This window comes from Daldinia childiae (assembly GCF_008694065.1).
Source record: "Daldinia childiae strain JS-1345 chromosome Unknown Scaffold18, whole genome shotgun sequence".
Lineage (NCBI taxonomy): Eukaryota > Fungi > Ascomycota > Sordariomycetes > Xylariales > Hypoxylaceae > Daldinia > Daldinia childiae.
Window position 1 is genome coordinate 49,583 of NW_022984659.1, and position 12,178 is coordinate 61,760.

At 45.8% G+C, this 12,178-nt stretch overlaps 6 protein-coding genes across 7 annotated transcripts; 4 read left to right on the top strand and 2 right to left on the bottom strand.

Annotated features, from left to right (window-relative positions):
• Nucleotides 1–382: 382 nt before the first annotated feature.
• GL218_09294 (uncharacterized protein) lies at nucleotides 383–1,330 on the top strand (the record flags this gene model as incomplete). Its single annotated transcript, XM_033586126.1, has 1 exon — nucleotides 383–1,330. One exon carries the CDS (start codon nucleotides 383–385, stop codon nucleotides 1,328–1,330), a length of 948 nt encoding a protein of 315 aa, XP_033439714.1.
• A 2,559-nt stretch (nucleotides 1,331–3,889) lies between these two features.
• On the top strand, nucleotides 3,890–5,686 carry GL218_09295 (uncharacterized protein; the record flags this gene model as incomplete). Its single annotated transcript, XM_033586127.1, has 1 exon — nucleotides 3,890–5,686. The coding sequence occupies one exon, from the start codon at nucleotides 3,890–3,892 to the stop codon at nucleotides 5,684–5,686; it is 1,797 nt and encodes a 598-aa protein (XP_033439715.1).
• Nucleotides 5,687–6,267: 581 nt separating this feature from the next.
• On the top strand, nucleotides 6,268–7,277 carry GL218_09296 (Triosephosphate isomerase; the record flags this gene model as incomplete). The annotated part of the gene is made up of 4 exons (XM_033586128.1): nucleotides 6,268–6,305; nucleotides 6,407–6,477; nucleotides 6,582–7,187; nucleotides 7,249–7,277. The coding sequence occupies 4 exons, from the start codon at nucleotides 6,268–6,270 to the stop codon at nucleotides 7,275–7,277; spliced, it is 744 nt and encodes a 247-aa protein (XP_033439731.1).
• A 341-nt stretch (nucleotides 7,278–7,618) lies between these two features.
• GL218_09297 (54S ribosomal protein L51, mitochondrial) lies at nucleotides 7,619–8,186 on the bottom strand (the record flags this gene model as incomplete). The annotated part of the gene is made up of 3 exons (XM_033586129.1): nucleotides 7,619–7,910; nucleotides 7,997–8,079; nucleotides 8,148–8,186. 3 exons carry the CDS (start codon nucleotides 8,184–8,186, stop codon nucleotides 7,619–7,621), a joined length of 414 nt encoding a protein of 137 aa, XP_033439713.1.
• A 607-nt stretch (nucleotides 8,187–8,793) lies between these two features.
• Nucleotides 8,794–10,307, top strand: GL218_09298 (U1 small nuclear ribonucleoprotein 70 kDa like protein; the record flags this gene model as incomplete). 2 transcript variants are annotated; one of them, XM_033586130.1, is made up of 4 exons in its annotated part: nucleotides 8,794–9,055; nucleotides 9,118–9,245; nucleotides 9,310–9,415; nucleotides 9,613–10,307. In XM_033586130.1, the coding sequence occupies 4 exons, from the start codon at nucleotides 8,794–8,796 to the stop codon at nucleotides 10,305–10,307; spliced, it is 1,191 nt and encodes a 396-aa protein (XP_033439710.1). The 2 variants fall into 2 exon arrangements, with proteins under 2 accessions (XP_033439710.1, XP_033439709.1); XM_033586131.1 differs by having other exon boundaries at nucleotides 9,310–9,397.
• Nucleotides 10,308–11,297: 990 nt separating this feature from the next.
• On the bottom strand, nucleotides 11,298–12,153 carry GL218_09299 (Ribosome assembly factor mrt4; the record flags this gene model as incomplete). Its single annotated transcript, XM_033586132.1, has 2 exons — nucleotides 11,298–11,874; nucleotides 11,963–12,153. The coding sequence occupies 2 exons, from the start codon at nucleotides 12,151–12,153 to the stop codon at nucleotides 11,298–11,300; spliced, it is 768 nt and encodes a 255-aa protein (XP_033439729.1).
• Between the last annotated feature and the right edge of the window lie 25 nt (nucleotides 12,154–12,178).

The following is a 12,178-nucleotide window of genomic DNA, read 5'->3' on the forward strand; positions in this document are numbered from 1 at the left end:
ATATATATAAATATTATTACATTTTCATATTTTTTTAAAATTAAATAATTATTAATTTTAAAATTTATACATTTATTTTATTTAAATTAACAATTATTTAAATTACATACGGTTAAATTTATATTTTTACGAATTTCTTTCATAAAATGCCAAATTATTATATAATTTTTATAACAAAGTCCTTACATTACAAGTTTATAACATATCGGCTATTATGCCGGTAACAGCCCAATATATAGCCTATTATGTATGGTTACTGTACCCCTTTTCACAGCCCGATGCTTCCAGTAATTCCCCCCGTATGTTATAAAACATCGCCGTTTGTTGTTTTTCACCCATAGCCATGTGAAGGTCATGTATGAACATTTAAAATCGTATCGCCATGCGCCAATCACGCATTATCCTACACTGCGCAATTCTTATCACAGCCCCCCTCGTTGGTTCCCTGAAAATAGCGAGTGCGTTTGGAGTCTTAGAATGGACACCGGAGCTTGTCGCTAAAGAGGATTATTTCAAGGGAGATATGGATATTGTAAATGGTGGTATCTCAAGTCTATTTAACGACTCGACCGTTGACCTCGGGTCGAATTCAGAGACCCAGCTCCTCCTGCAGTTCGGTTCTCATAAGAACCTTCGGATGATTGGCACTGTCGCGGAAGTATATTATCGTATCGTGGCCAACAGGAAGTCTGGGATTCGCACCCTTGAGGATCTTAAGGGGAAAAGGATTGGGAGTCTGAACACAACTTCATCCGAATACTTTGTCCAGACGTACCTTGCGACAGTAGGTCTAGAACCGGTAGACTATACGGTTGTAAATGGACTGGGGTGTTTACAAGAGCCCTGTGCTGCCGATACGTTCCCCGCCATGCTTAGAAATGGAAGTATCGACGCCATCGGGATGTGGGAGCCATCAGTCGAGTTAGGAATTGAGACCCTCGGCCCCGATGCTGTTGTGTTCGGGGACAACCAGACTGTGTACCGAGAAATATACAATCTAGCCACCACAACCGACAAGCTCAACGAGCCTAAAAAGAGGCATGAAATAGTGAGGTACCTTAAGGCCTTAAAGCAAGCGGATGATGTTTTCCAAAGCGATCCTGCAAATATTATTGCTCGAGCCGCAGAGGCTGTTAAGACTAATATCACGGTACTGAAAGCAGCCTGGCATGTTCATAAGTGGGATGTCCGTATGCCGCCTGATATTCTAGAAGTGCTAGTCGAAGAAGACAAGTTTGTGGCTTCCTATGCTAAACGGGATGTGTTTTCACGAGACTCCCTGGCTATGCTTATAGACGAAAGTGTCTTGAAGGAAGCTCTGGAGGCTTGATATATGATACAATGTTGGAATAAAATCAAAGTCGGTATTAAGCCTACACGATGATAATCGCCCAAATGATTTGATGTTGTAAATATTCTAAAATTGTCCCTTACGGCGATGGAATAATTAATTGCATGATAATTTTAGCGATAACATTATACTTAAAGCACGACATCTCAAGGGGATAAATTCTATAATATTACAATACATTTGTATATAATAACTACACGTAGCTAAGCGTATTTTAAAGAGGATAAAAGGCTAAAGAAAAAAATACTAGAAGAAGAAAACTTAACCAAAAAATAAACGAATAAAAAAGTCGACACCTGTGTGATTCGAACACACGCCCCCGAAGGGAATGCCTTCCTATCATTGATTATAGCAGGGCATCGCGTTAACCACTCCGCCAAAGTGCCTAGCCGCCTTTCAGGGTTAAACTTTTCCCGCTTGAACTAGCCCTATATCCATACTTTGCACATTTCAACCCAGCTTTCACCTAAAACATAAAAATTAATGAAGGGTTGTGAATGATTATATTTAAATAACATGATACTATACAAAATTCAGTCATTAAATATGTTCTTAAGGTATTGCAACTTTACCCTAACTCATTGTCCCCAGTAATACTGCCTGGCTAGTTGTTCATACTGGCTTCTCACATCGTAGCTTCGATTTTGAGTCGTGTCTATAGATATCAGAAGCCAGTTGAAACTTAGTGAAGAACTAATTTATCTATTCTGACTGTTGTAAGATGTAACAACCCGATACTAGGATGGATGATATATGCCCGTATGGATCACTAGCCTGGTTTACATATGAATATACTTTAGACTGAATAGGTATGAATAGTTAATGCACTACTGGAAGCGTATCTGGCTCGTGACTACTAGTCCAGTAGGGTAAGATATAAGTATCCTACCTCGCGATATGGATTTTTTTTAGAGGACAGAGCTACATTATATCTTCCGAGCTTCCTAATAGTAGTAACGCCCCTATAAGTAGAGATGCCCAAAGCCACAAGCAGGATTTGGACCGGCCTAGAACACTAGCAAACATGTTCTTACCTAGAATAGGTGGCAACTCCTCCTGGGTGTCCCGGTGGCGTGCCTAACGCTAGCCATATGTGATTTCTTTCAAGTGTTATTGACTAAGATACATCCATTTTCCAGTGTGTAGCTTAATATTAAGCCACCAAATATACACACTCAAGGTGAAGTATTAATAATAGTATCCTTAACCAACAGCCCTTTGCGCTCTTTATTGCTAAAGAAATGGAAATTAGCAGAAAATATTATTTATTGCTGCTTTAGATGTAGTACTAATGGTGATGGTGGGAAGTGTAGCGAGTGCGTCAAAGTCTGTTGTATAACCTCATTTGGGTGAGATCGTCCCCTCTCATGATTTTTCTCCGTTCAACTTAGGTATCTGTCTTAAAGAATTGACGTTACACTATACTGTTTGCCCTAGGTGTATGTCATCTACATAATATAGTCAATGCTAGGCAACTACATATAGTTCATGTAGGTCTCTGGGCCAACGATTACGAGGCTTATTTAATGTGAAGGGCATGGAGTGGTTGCCTGGGGAAACTGTTCGCAACTACTGCTACCCTATCTGCAGAGCCGCGCAAGACGAGCGTAAGTGTAGCATAAATAAATTCCCGCAATCTAGGTTTCATTAGGCGTGGTACATACATGACATGATATAGAAACAAGATGTCGTAAAAAGGATGCAAAGCTGAGTGACATGGCATGTGATAAAAAGCAGGCGGACTTGTAGGAGGGAAGCGTAGGCGCCTTATTTGTATTTCATATATATAAATAATTTCTTGCTTCTACCCCTCATGAAGCTGTAGGTCATGCTGACAGCAACTAAGACTAGAGGTGTGGAGGCTGTTAATCTGCCAGCCTTGACATTATCGAGTTCGCCCTGTAAAAGAAGCTTGTGCAATGGACTACGTGTCAAAATCATGCATACATACAACTTACTCTAGGGATCGAAATCGATCGACCATAGACCTACTGGGTTACGGAATTTCAGGGCGGCGGCGTTCTATCACCTCGGGCGACTATTGCATGGTAGGGGCTGCATACCGATCATAGCTCTATACAAACCGGGCGATCACCGGGCACACTTACATACACCTGTGAGAAAAGAAGAAAGCTCCAAGTGCTTATGTCGACAATGGGATGTTGTTGTAAAATGGACAGCGGTGACGCCCAACTTCCTAGCATCCCTAGGTAGATAGTAGTTTTAAAATGAGAAGAAGTGCACAATATTATCATGCATCGATATAGTCAATTGGAAAAAATGCTGGCTAGGTAATAGCCCCTTGATCCGGAACCTATATGTTCAAGACCCTCCCCACCGAATCCCCATGGGGTGACTTGATCCATTGCCCTTTTGTGCATCTTAGGAATGGATCTTAAACCTCAACTCTTCCGGCTGCGTTCTATTTATATATAACCGGAGGGTATTTTGTTCCGAGCCAACTAGACGCCTATATTCTGTCTTGTGCACATTCCCCTATTTAAGTAACCGCTCCTACGCAGCTGAACTACCACTACGATGGCCGAGAATCACGGCACACTACCTCTTAATGGTCCCCACAAAGCTCAAGGGTCTCCTGCGGGATTCGGCGGCCGTCCGGTAGGACAGCCGCAGTCTATGTCCCAGCAAGCAATCCCGCCCCGAGCAGGACTCCCGGTCGACCTAACTAGAGGCCCTTCTGTTAAGATTTCGGATGTAAGCCGTGGTCTTATGACCGTAGATGACATGAGAGAAGACCTCGCAGAGTATATTCTTTTCCGATTTGAGAAATACCCAGCGAAAAGTCGATATGACGACGAAGGACGATTGCAACTCCCTACATGGGATAAGGCAATTAGATCTCGGGTCCGGAGTATGTCGACTGAGGAGATAAAGCGACGAATTCAATATCTGAATAGGAAGACTCGCACACCTACCGACAAGTTGAGATCTCTAAGCCCTGCGCTCCAGCGGCAAATCGACGAGGCGACAGAAGAGCTCACGATACAGAATCCGGACCCATTGAACTATCGCTGGGTGCTTGTACAACTAGACCATCAACTCGCAGAAATTGATCTGCATGTTGTCGTGGCTGGAGGAAACCATCCACAACCTCGACGACATCATGGCGTACCCAGGAGGCGAGCGCATCGACAAACAAATGGGAATAAACCTAGGTCTTTCAAGAGGATCTCATTAACGACATATTTCAAGCGTGTTCCCAAAGCAGATGCTGATATCCTTGCTCTCTATGAAGCGAAAAAAAGAGTGCTCTTCTCGCAAAACAATCATATCGCACATCCGCACTCACAGCCACAGCCGCAACCACAGCCGCAACCACAACCACAACCACAACCACAACCACAATCACAACCACATAATGGTTTGAATCCTCGAGTACCTCCATTAGGCCCTGGCCCTGTTGAAAGTAGGCAACCATCGGGGTCGAATGGGAATCGCCCACAAACGGTTCCGACACGTCCCAACGGGTTAGGACCAGGGACAGGAACCAGACGTCCTGCTATGAATAATACTCCAGCTGGCAGGGGAGGAAAGCAAAAAGCCGACGGCATAAAGCACAACAGGCATGAAAGCGACTCAAGCTACTCCGAATGTTTGTCGGATAGATCGTTTGATAGTCAAATGACGCCGGACACTTTCTACTCTTCTGAGTCGCTCAATAGGGGTAGAAACCGCGCACGAGCCCATAATAAGGATCGTGTACCGGTTCGGAGCTCGAGTAGAAGACACACGAATAGACTTGGCCGGGGCCTACTCGAACATCACACAAACTACAACAATCATTTTGACATTGGAAATGGGGTTAGGATGCCGCCTATGTCGGGACCTCTCCCGCCCCAGATGACGTCCCCTGTTGATGTCGACAGAGCTACAGACGATGCTTACCTCGCGGGCGTCATCCGCGGGAGAAACGATGCGCGGATGGCACAGCAGCGAGCACGCCGTGAAGCGCGGTACTCAAGGCCTAATCCGCGCTTTATTTCAGGAGCAAGGCCGCCAGTTCCCCTATACAAAAGACATATATCTACCTCTGACCGACGGGGTGATATCGATGAAGAAGTATCGCGTCTCAATCGCTTATCTCTTGATGACGATGAAGAGGATTACGATACTGTATTGCGACGGGTAGATGGCCGTCGAAGAAGAGAGTTTGAGTATCTCATACAAGAAGGGTCAGTTTTGGAAGACGATCCATTTGACCGAGAGAGGCCATCATACCCGAGACATAGCGGGAGACAATATGAAGAATCTTACGTTACGGATGGTTCTGACAGTGAGTTTAGTTTGCCGCGAAGGAAGCGTTTTCATTACTGAATTTAGGTGGAGAGAAGAATTATGTTAGTTACCTGTTAAACTAATTTACAACTTGAAATGTTGAGTTATATAATATCATGTTTCTGATATGAAGGAGATCGGTACCTGTATAAAGACGGGAGAGACCTGTTGGGGATGCGAAATGTATGTAGTACAAGATTAAGCATATGTCGTATGGTATAAACATGCGTATAAGATACTTGATTAGCGCGGATGAGTGATTTCCATCGTACATGTAGGTACCTACACCTAAGTGACGTCTAGCGGGGTTTATTTATTTTTCACAAGCTTCTTGCGGGTTACATTCAGGTACTTTAACATCATATAACTACATGTACGTAAAGACCCCGCCTACGGAAAGTGGGCTGTACCTATGAGATTGAATTAAACATAGAAATCACCCGTTTTTACTTGTATCAACTGTCTTAAGAGATTCTCCTCCTTCTTCCGCGTTATTTTCCAATTACTTCTACTCTTCATATTAAACATTCTTCCTTCCTGGAACCTTACTCGAAATATCTTACCTACATATTCAAGCTTAACCTATCTCATTGCCCATTGCCCATTGCCCATTGCCCATCATGGCGCGCAAGTTCTTTGTCGGCGGCAACTTCAAGATGTAGGACCCCTCCATATATACGTAATGTATACCAAGATTCCTCGAAGGCTTGGGACTGAGGCAAGGTCATAGGAGCTGATACGAATTGGTAATTAATATAGGAACGGGACTATCTCGTCCATCAAGGATATTGTCGAAAATTTGAACAAGGCTCAACTAGATTCCACTGTTGGTAAGCTAACAATTCTTTCCTCTCTTTAAACAATATGTTCCTTTCTCTCCGTCTATTCCAATTACAGGAGCATATCTTTGCTCATCATGTCTTCCTATTTCTAGAGACCGTCATAGCTCCGCCGGCCCTCTACCTCCTCCTTGTCCGCGAACACGCAAAGAAGGAAATTGGCGTTGCTGCGCAGAACGTCTTTGATAAGCCAAACGGTGCCTTTACCGGCGAGATCTCAGTGCACCAGCTTAAGGATAGTGGTATCGACTGGGTCATCCTCGGCCACTCCGAACGACGCACTATCCTAGCTGAGAGTGATGAGGTTGTTGCTTCCAAGACCAAGTACGCTACCGAGAATGGCCTCAGCGTCATCTGGTGCTGTGGCGAATCTCTAGAGCAGCGAGAAGCTGGCAAGACCCTCGAAGTCATCGCAGCTCAACTAGCTGCTTTGAAGTCACAGATCTCGGATTGGAGTAAGATCGTCATTGCCTACGAGCCTATCTGGGCTATTGGCACCGGCAAGGTTGCTACAACCCAGCAGGCCCAGGAGGTACATGCATCTATCCGTGACTGGCTAGCCAAGGAGGTGAGCCAGAAGGTTGCCGATGAAACCAGAATTTTATATGGTGGCAGCGTCAGCGAGAAGAACTGCAAGGACCTCAGCAAGGAGAAGGATATTGACGGCTTCCTCGTCGGTGGTGCCAGTCTTAAGCCCGCATGTAAGTACACACTGACTACCGCTTGTTTCTATACCGTTGAACCTAGGCTAACAAATTGTAGTTGTGGACATCATCAACAGCAAGTCTTAGGCGGGGGAAAATTTGGAATATTAGCGGGAAGCTACCTCTAATGAGAGGGATGATGATGATAATCAGACGTTGGAAGTTCATGCATGGGATATAAATCCTAGGCTATGACCTCTGTGCTCACTATCTAATTCAAAGTTGTAGTAAAAACGGATTAGCCCTGTGTTTGAAAGTTTCCTCGTAAGCATCTTTGGGTGAATTCGTCATGTTTTTATTCATAAATGTTGCCTCGGACTGTAGGTCTAGGCTCGTGGTATATGTGCCTTTAGCTGTGTTATACACTCTGCCCATATATAGTTGTACAAGGGTGACAAGTTTCCGAGTGTCTCCCTTCCAGGTCTCATTTATACCGTCATGCCTGTGCCGTGGTAAGGACTCCATATTCCTCTCACACTCTCGCTGATACTAGTAACCGGTTTGTTGACCTTCTTGATTTTCTCGCCGCTCGCGTCTCGTAGTAGTTCTAGCTTCTTCAGTATCTGAAGCGAATCCATATTCTTGACGCAAATAGCCTTTTCCTTGCCATTGATATAGTGGCCGATAAGCACGGGGTGTTTTCGCGGTCGAGGAGAAACGGCGAATTCGATCTGGGGATGAGTGGAGGCGAATTTGGCCAGCTGGGATTTGATAAAGGAGCTTTTCACGAATGTATGAAATTAGAAATAGGTTCCTTCAATTATGAAGCTATGAAGCTATGAAGCTTCAAATAGGGTTGGTCTTACTTCATTCCTCTAGAACTTCCGGAATAGTCGCAATAGTGAACATCTATTTTCCTGCACTGCAAGATGAAGGCACCGATGCCATTCTGATACAGTGTTAGCTAATTCATCTGAATATAATAGTAGCTAATTGAGAATTAATATTTATTATTACCTGGCCAACGGAAACCTTCTCTAATGCCCTGATCGTCATTGTTGCGCCTCTAGAGATTTAGGTCGACAGCGACGTCTTCTATTATTCAACTGTGAAATTTTACGAAGATATATAAAGTACGTACCTAAGGTAGGTAATCAATTCACAAGCGCTGCTGGGGGAGGGTGTTGCGCACTAAACCAGATACGTACCTAATGTGTATTGCATGTACCTACCTAACCTTATGTATGCACGGACGGTAAATTATGTAGGTCCATGTAAGAGCACTTCGGCAAGTACTTCTCTAAGTTACTGCCTTAGGTACATAAGTCTGGGAATATCTCGGTTAAATTTAATTGTTAGCATCACTATTCGTATGTACATGTAGGAAAGGTTCGTAGGAACATTAGTAGGTACTCTCGTACCTAGCTAGGCCAAGTCGAAATTTGAATGGAGCATTGGAGCTTTCAAGCAATTTCCTCGACTTCCCCCAACGACGCGAAAACAATTAACTTCATTCTTTTTATTCTTTCATCCATCAATGAAAGACTGTGTCTATCCTTGAGCCCCTCCTTGTTTCGCCATCTTCCATTTAACTTTCTCATTTTATTCATCCTTGTAAATTTGTTATTTTCCTGCTCCCGTTTTATAGATCGTCGACGCGACTATGACAGACAAGCTTCCTCCAAATCTTCTCGCCCTCTTCGCGCCGCGCCCGCCTTTACGATGGGTGCCTGCTCCCGATTTCCCTCCCGAGCAGCGAAGGACGCATAAAATTACCGCCATCGCCAATTATCTCCCTGCCCTTGCTTCTTATAAGGACAATGACGGATACCAACCTACCGAGAGCTGGTTGCAGATGCGCGACAGGAAAAAGCTTGAGAAGAAGGCACAGCAAGAGAGGATGTTGACTGAGGGTCCACTAAACTGTTTGTGCTTCTCTATTTTCATTCTATAAACTCATCAGAATACTAATATAATATGATTCTAGATAAGCCCAATGATGATCCTAACATACGTGGCGACCCGTTCAAGACTTTAATTGTCGCGCGACTGAGTTATGATGCTACCGAGCATGACCTCGAGAAAGAATTTGGGCGCTTTGGTCCCGTCGAACGCGTACGTTATAATCTATACCCTTACCGCCTTGCATCTTTCTGTTCTTATGCTAACACCTTTGTAGATCCGTATCGTGAGCGATACACATGCCCACGAGAAGCCGAATAAGAAAAAGAAGCCCCATCGCGGATATGCTTTTGTTGTTTTTGAACGTGAGAAAGACATGAGAGGTAATACTACCATTAATATTTCCCTTGGATACGGTTCTGCTTAACCCATGTCTCTCACTCGAGATTTGGCCCTCAAGCTTGCCTATCTCCTCCCCTCCCCCTTTTAATCCCCATTTTCGTCTAGGCGAGGTATAAATATTTGGTAAGGCTTTACTGACAAACGCGCCTTGTTGCGCACGTGTGACTAGCTGCTCTAGATGGTTGCGATGGCATTCGCATTAGAGATCGCCGAATTAAGGTAGACGTCGAAAGAGGTCGAACAGTTAAAGGCTGGAAACCTCGTCGCTTCGGTGGTGGCCTGGGTGGTCGTGGATATTCTAAGGCTGCGCCTCCTCAGCCTCGCGGCCCCGGATTTGGGGCCGGTTTCGGTGGACGCGAAGGCTTCCGCGGAGGTTTCCAGGGCCGTGGAAGAGGAGGAGGAGGAGGAGGAGGGTTCGGGGGTGGTCGTGACCGCGGTTTCCGAGGAGGAGGTAGTGGCGGTGGAGGTGGCGGTGGCGGTGGGGGGGATTTCGGCTCCGGTCGTGATCGTGGCTTCGGTCCTCAGAACAGCTACAACCCACCTCCTAATGCGCCGGCCGGTCCTAACTTCGGTGGACGCCGTGGGTTTGGCGGAGGTGATCGGGACCGCAGTGGTCCAGGAGGACCAGGAGGACCAGGTGGTTCAGGTGGTGGGTATGACTCGCGCAACGGCAGTCGCTCATATGATGATAGATCAGGCGGACATCGTGACGGAGGCAGATTCGGCGACCGCGACCGCCGAAGCGGCGCTAACTTCGAACCTGTTCGTGGCGGACGAGAGTATCGCGACTACGACCGGTCGAGAGACGACGAGAGTCGGAAACGGGGCTACGAAGGCACGTACGAGGATCCGCGAAAGCTACGACGCTACTGAGCCGATCAATCTTATCGAGACAAGAGCCGTTTGTCTTGGTGGGTATCTTCTGTCTTCCGTACTTCTGCATCTATGCAAAACATCCCGATTTTTCCTTCTGCCTTTAGCCACCAAGGGTAAGCAAGGGTAAGATGGTTTTGAAAGCTACCGAATGAACGACAGCTACTTGATACCAGACGACGACTAGTCAAAAGGTAAAGAAAGAAAGCAGACGAGAAGCAAGAAGACGCCAGAATCCGTGCAGCCAGTTGGGCTCGAGTTCGACCCGGAATCCTAGCTCCATCCTTATCTAGCAGCGGCTCATGTCTGATTGTTCCTTTTATCTTCTGGATCGCCGCAACCCTTATTGATACCAGAAATTGGCGAGGTAATTCGTTTTTCTTTTTAACACTCACATGTACTCTATGATGACCGTAGGGAATAATTGCAAGGTCTAGTTAAGTCGCAAACAATAAATAGCGAGTAGTTTTTATTTCCTCAGGTAAGGTCGGAGGTAAGAAACGACGGGTATGCCTACTGACCGGGGATGGGGATGATATATTGTCAAGTGGAAAGAGGAGGCGTTGGATGGAAGTGAAAAAAAGTTATGAGTCAAGTCGTGTAATCCCGTGTATTAGCAATAATTTTTTTTTATTCATGCTGGACACGTTTCTCGTAAGATATAGCATCGAATTGTAATGTAAGATAGTCACGAAGAAGTTTTTTAACGGCTGTCGTCTTGGATGATGACGACTCATATAATGCCTTTCGACCTAGATAAGCCCTAACATGCCAATGCTAATGCGAGCATAGCGAAATAGTGAAAACCTCAATCAATCATTAAAAACCTTTCCGGCCCCTTTCTTTTTGCCTCTGCCAAAAAAACGCCAGCAACCATGGTATCGCCGTAAATGCACATACGAGAATATATACGGGGGAAAACTACAGGAATAGTGGATGGATATAGTACCAGCAACAGACTGTGTTGACTGTGTTAACTGTGTTTTCCCCTTAATCACTTCCCTCGTCCTCGACGCCGTCCATGGCCTCCGGGTCTACGGGCGTAACTTCGGACGTAGCGGCGCTCCAGTACGCGACGACTTTGATCTTAAACTCGCTCATGCACACGCTGAATAACTTCAACAGCCTCGTCTGCCGCGAGTCCAACACGTCGCCTTCCCGACATACCACGTACCCCTCTTCCTTACGCGCACCTTCGAGCGCCTCCTCCAGCACAACGCGTCCCTTAACCATGCGCACGGGCATGCCTAGACGTCGCAGCTCGGGCTCTAGGGTATGTCCTAGGGGGACATCATGCTCGGCTGGGACCTCGCCGCCCGTCGCGTGCAAGGTTCCCGGGGGAATGACGAAGTCTCTAGGTGCGACTGCGCCGGCGCGCGCGAAGTCGATCTTTTCCCCGGCTAGAGATTCTAGGTATGGTAGTAGTTGCGCGGGTGACCGGTTGGTGAAGATAAGACCGACGGTGCCGCGGAGATAGGGGGTTAGCTTGTAGATGTTGTCGGCGTAACTGTCCTCGGGGCTGTGGCCGAGGGCGCGGGCCATGAGTTTTGTTTTGCCGAAGAAGAGACTATGATGTTATTAGATATTTGTATATAGATATATATATATACCTATATATATTATTTGGTTTAAACATTAAGGGAGAGGGGACATACCGGCTATCAGATAACTCCTGCCTCACGTCTTTCAGATATGTGTTGCGCATGTTGTCGACAGCGAAGATGAAGCAGTACTGGTATTGGGGGATGCATTCGCGGATATTTTCGAAGAGGCGCTCCTTGTTCTTACGGGTCTTCTTGTCGACCTGCGTGAGGTGAACGACTTTGGAACGCTTTGACTTGGGCATTGTGACGGTTTATTATATTGTAATA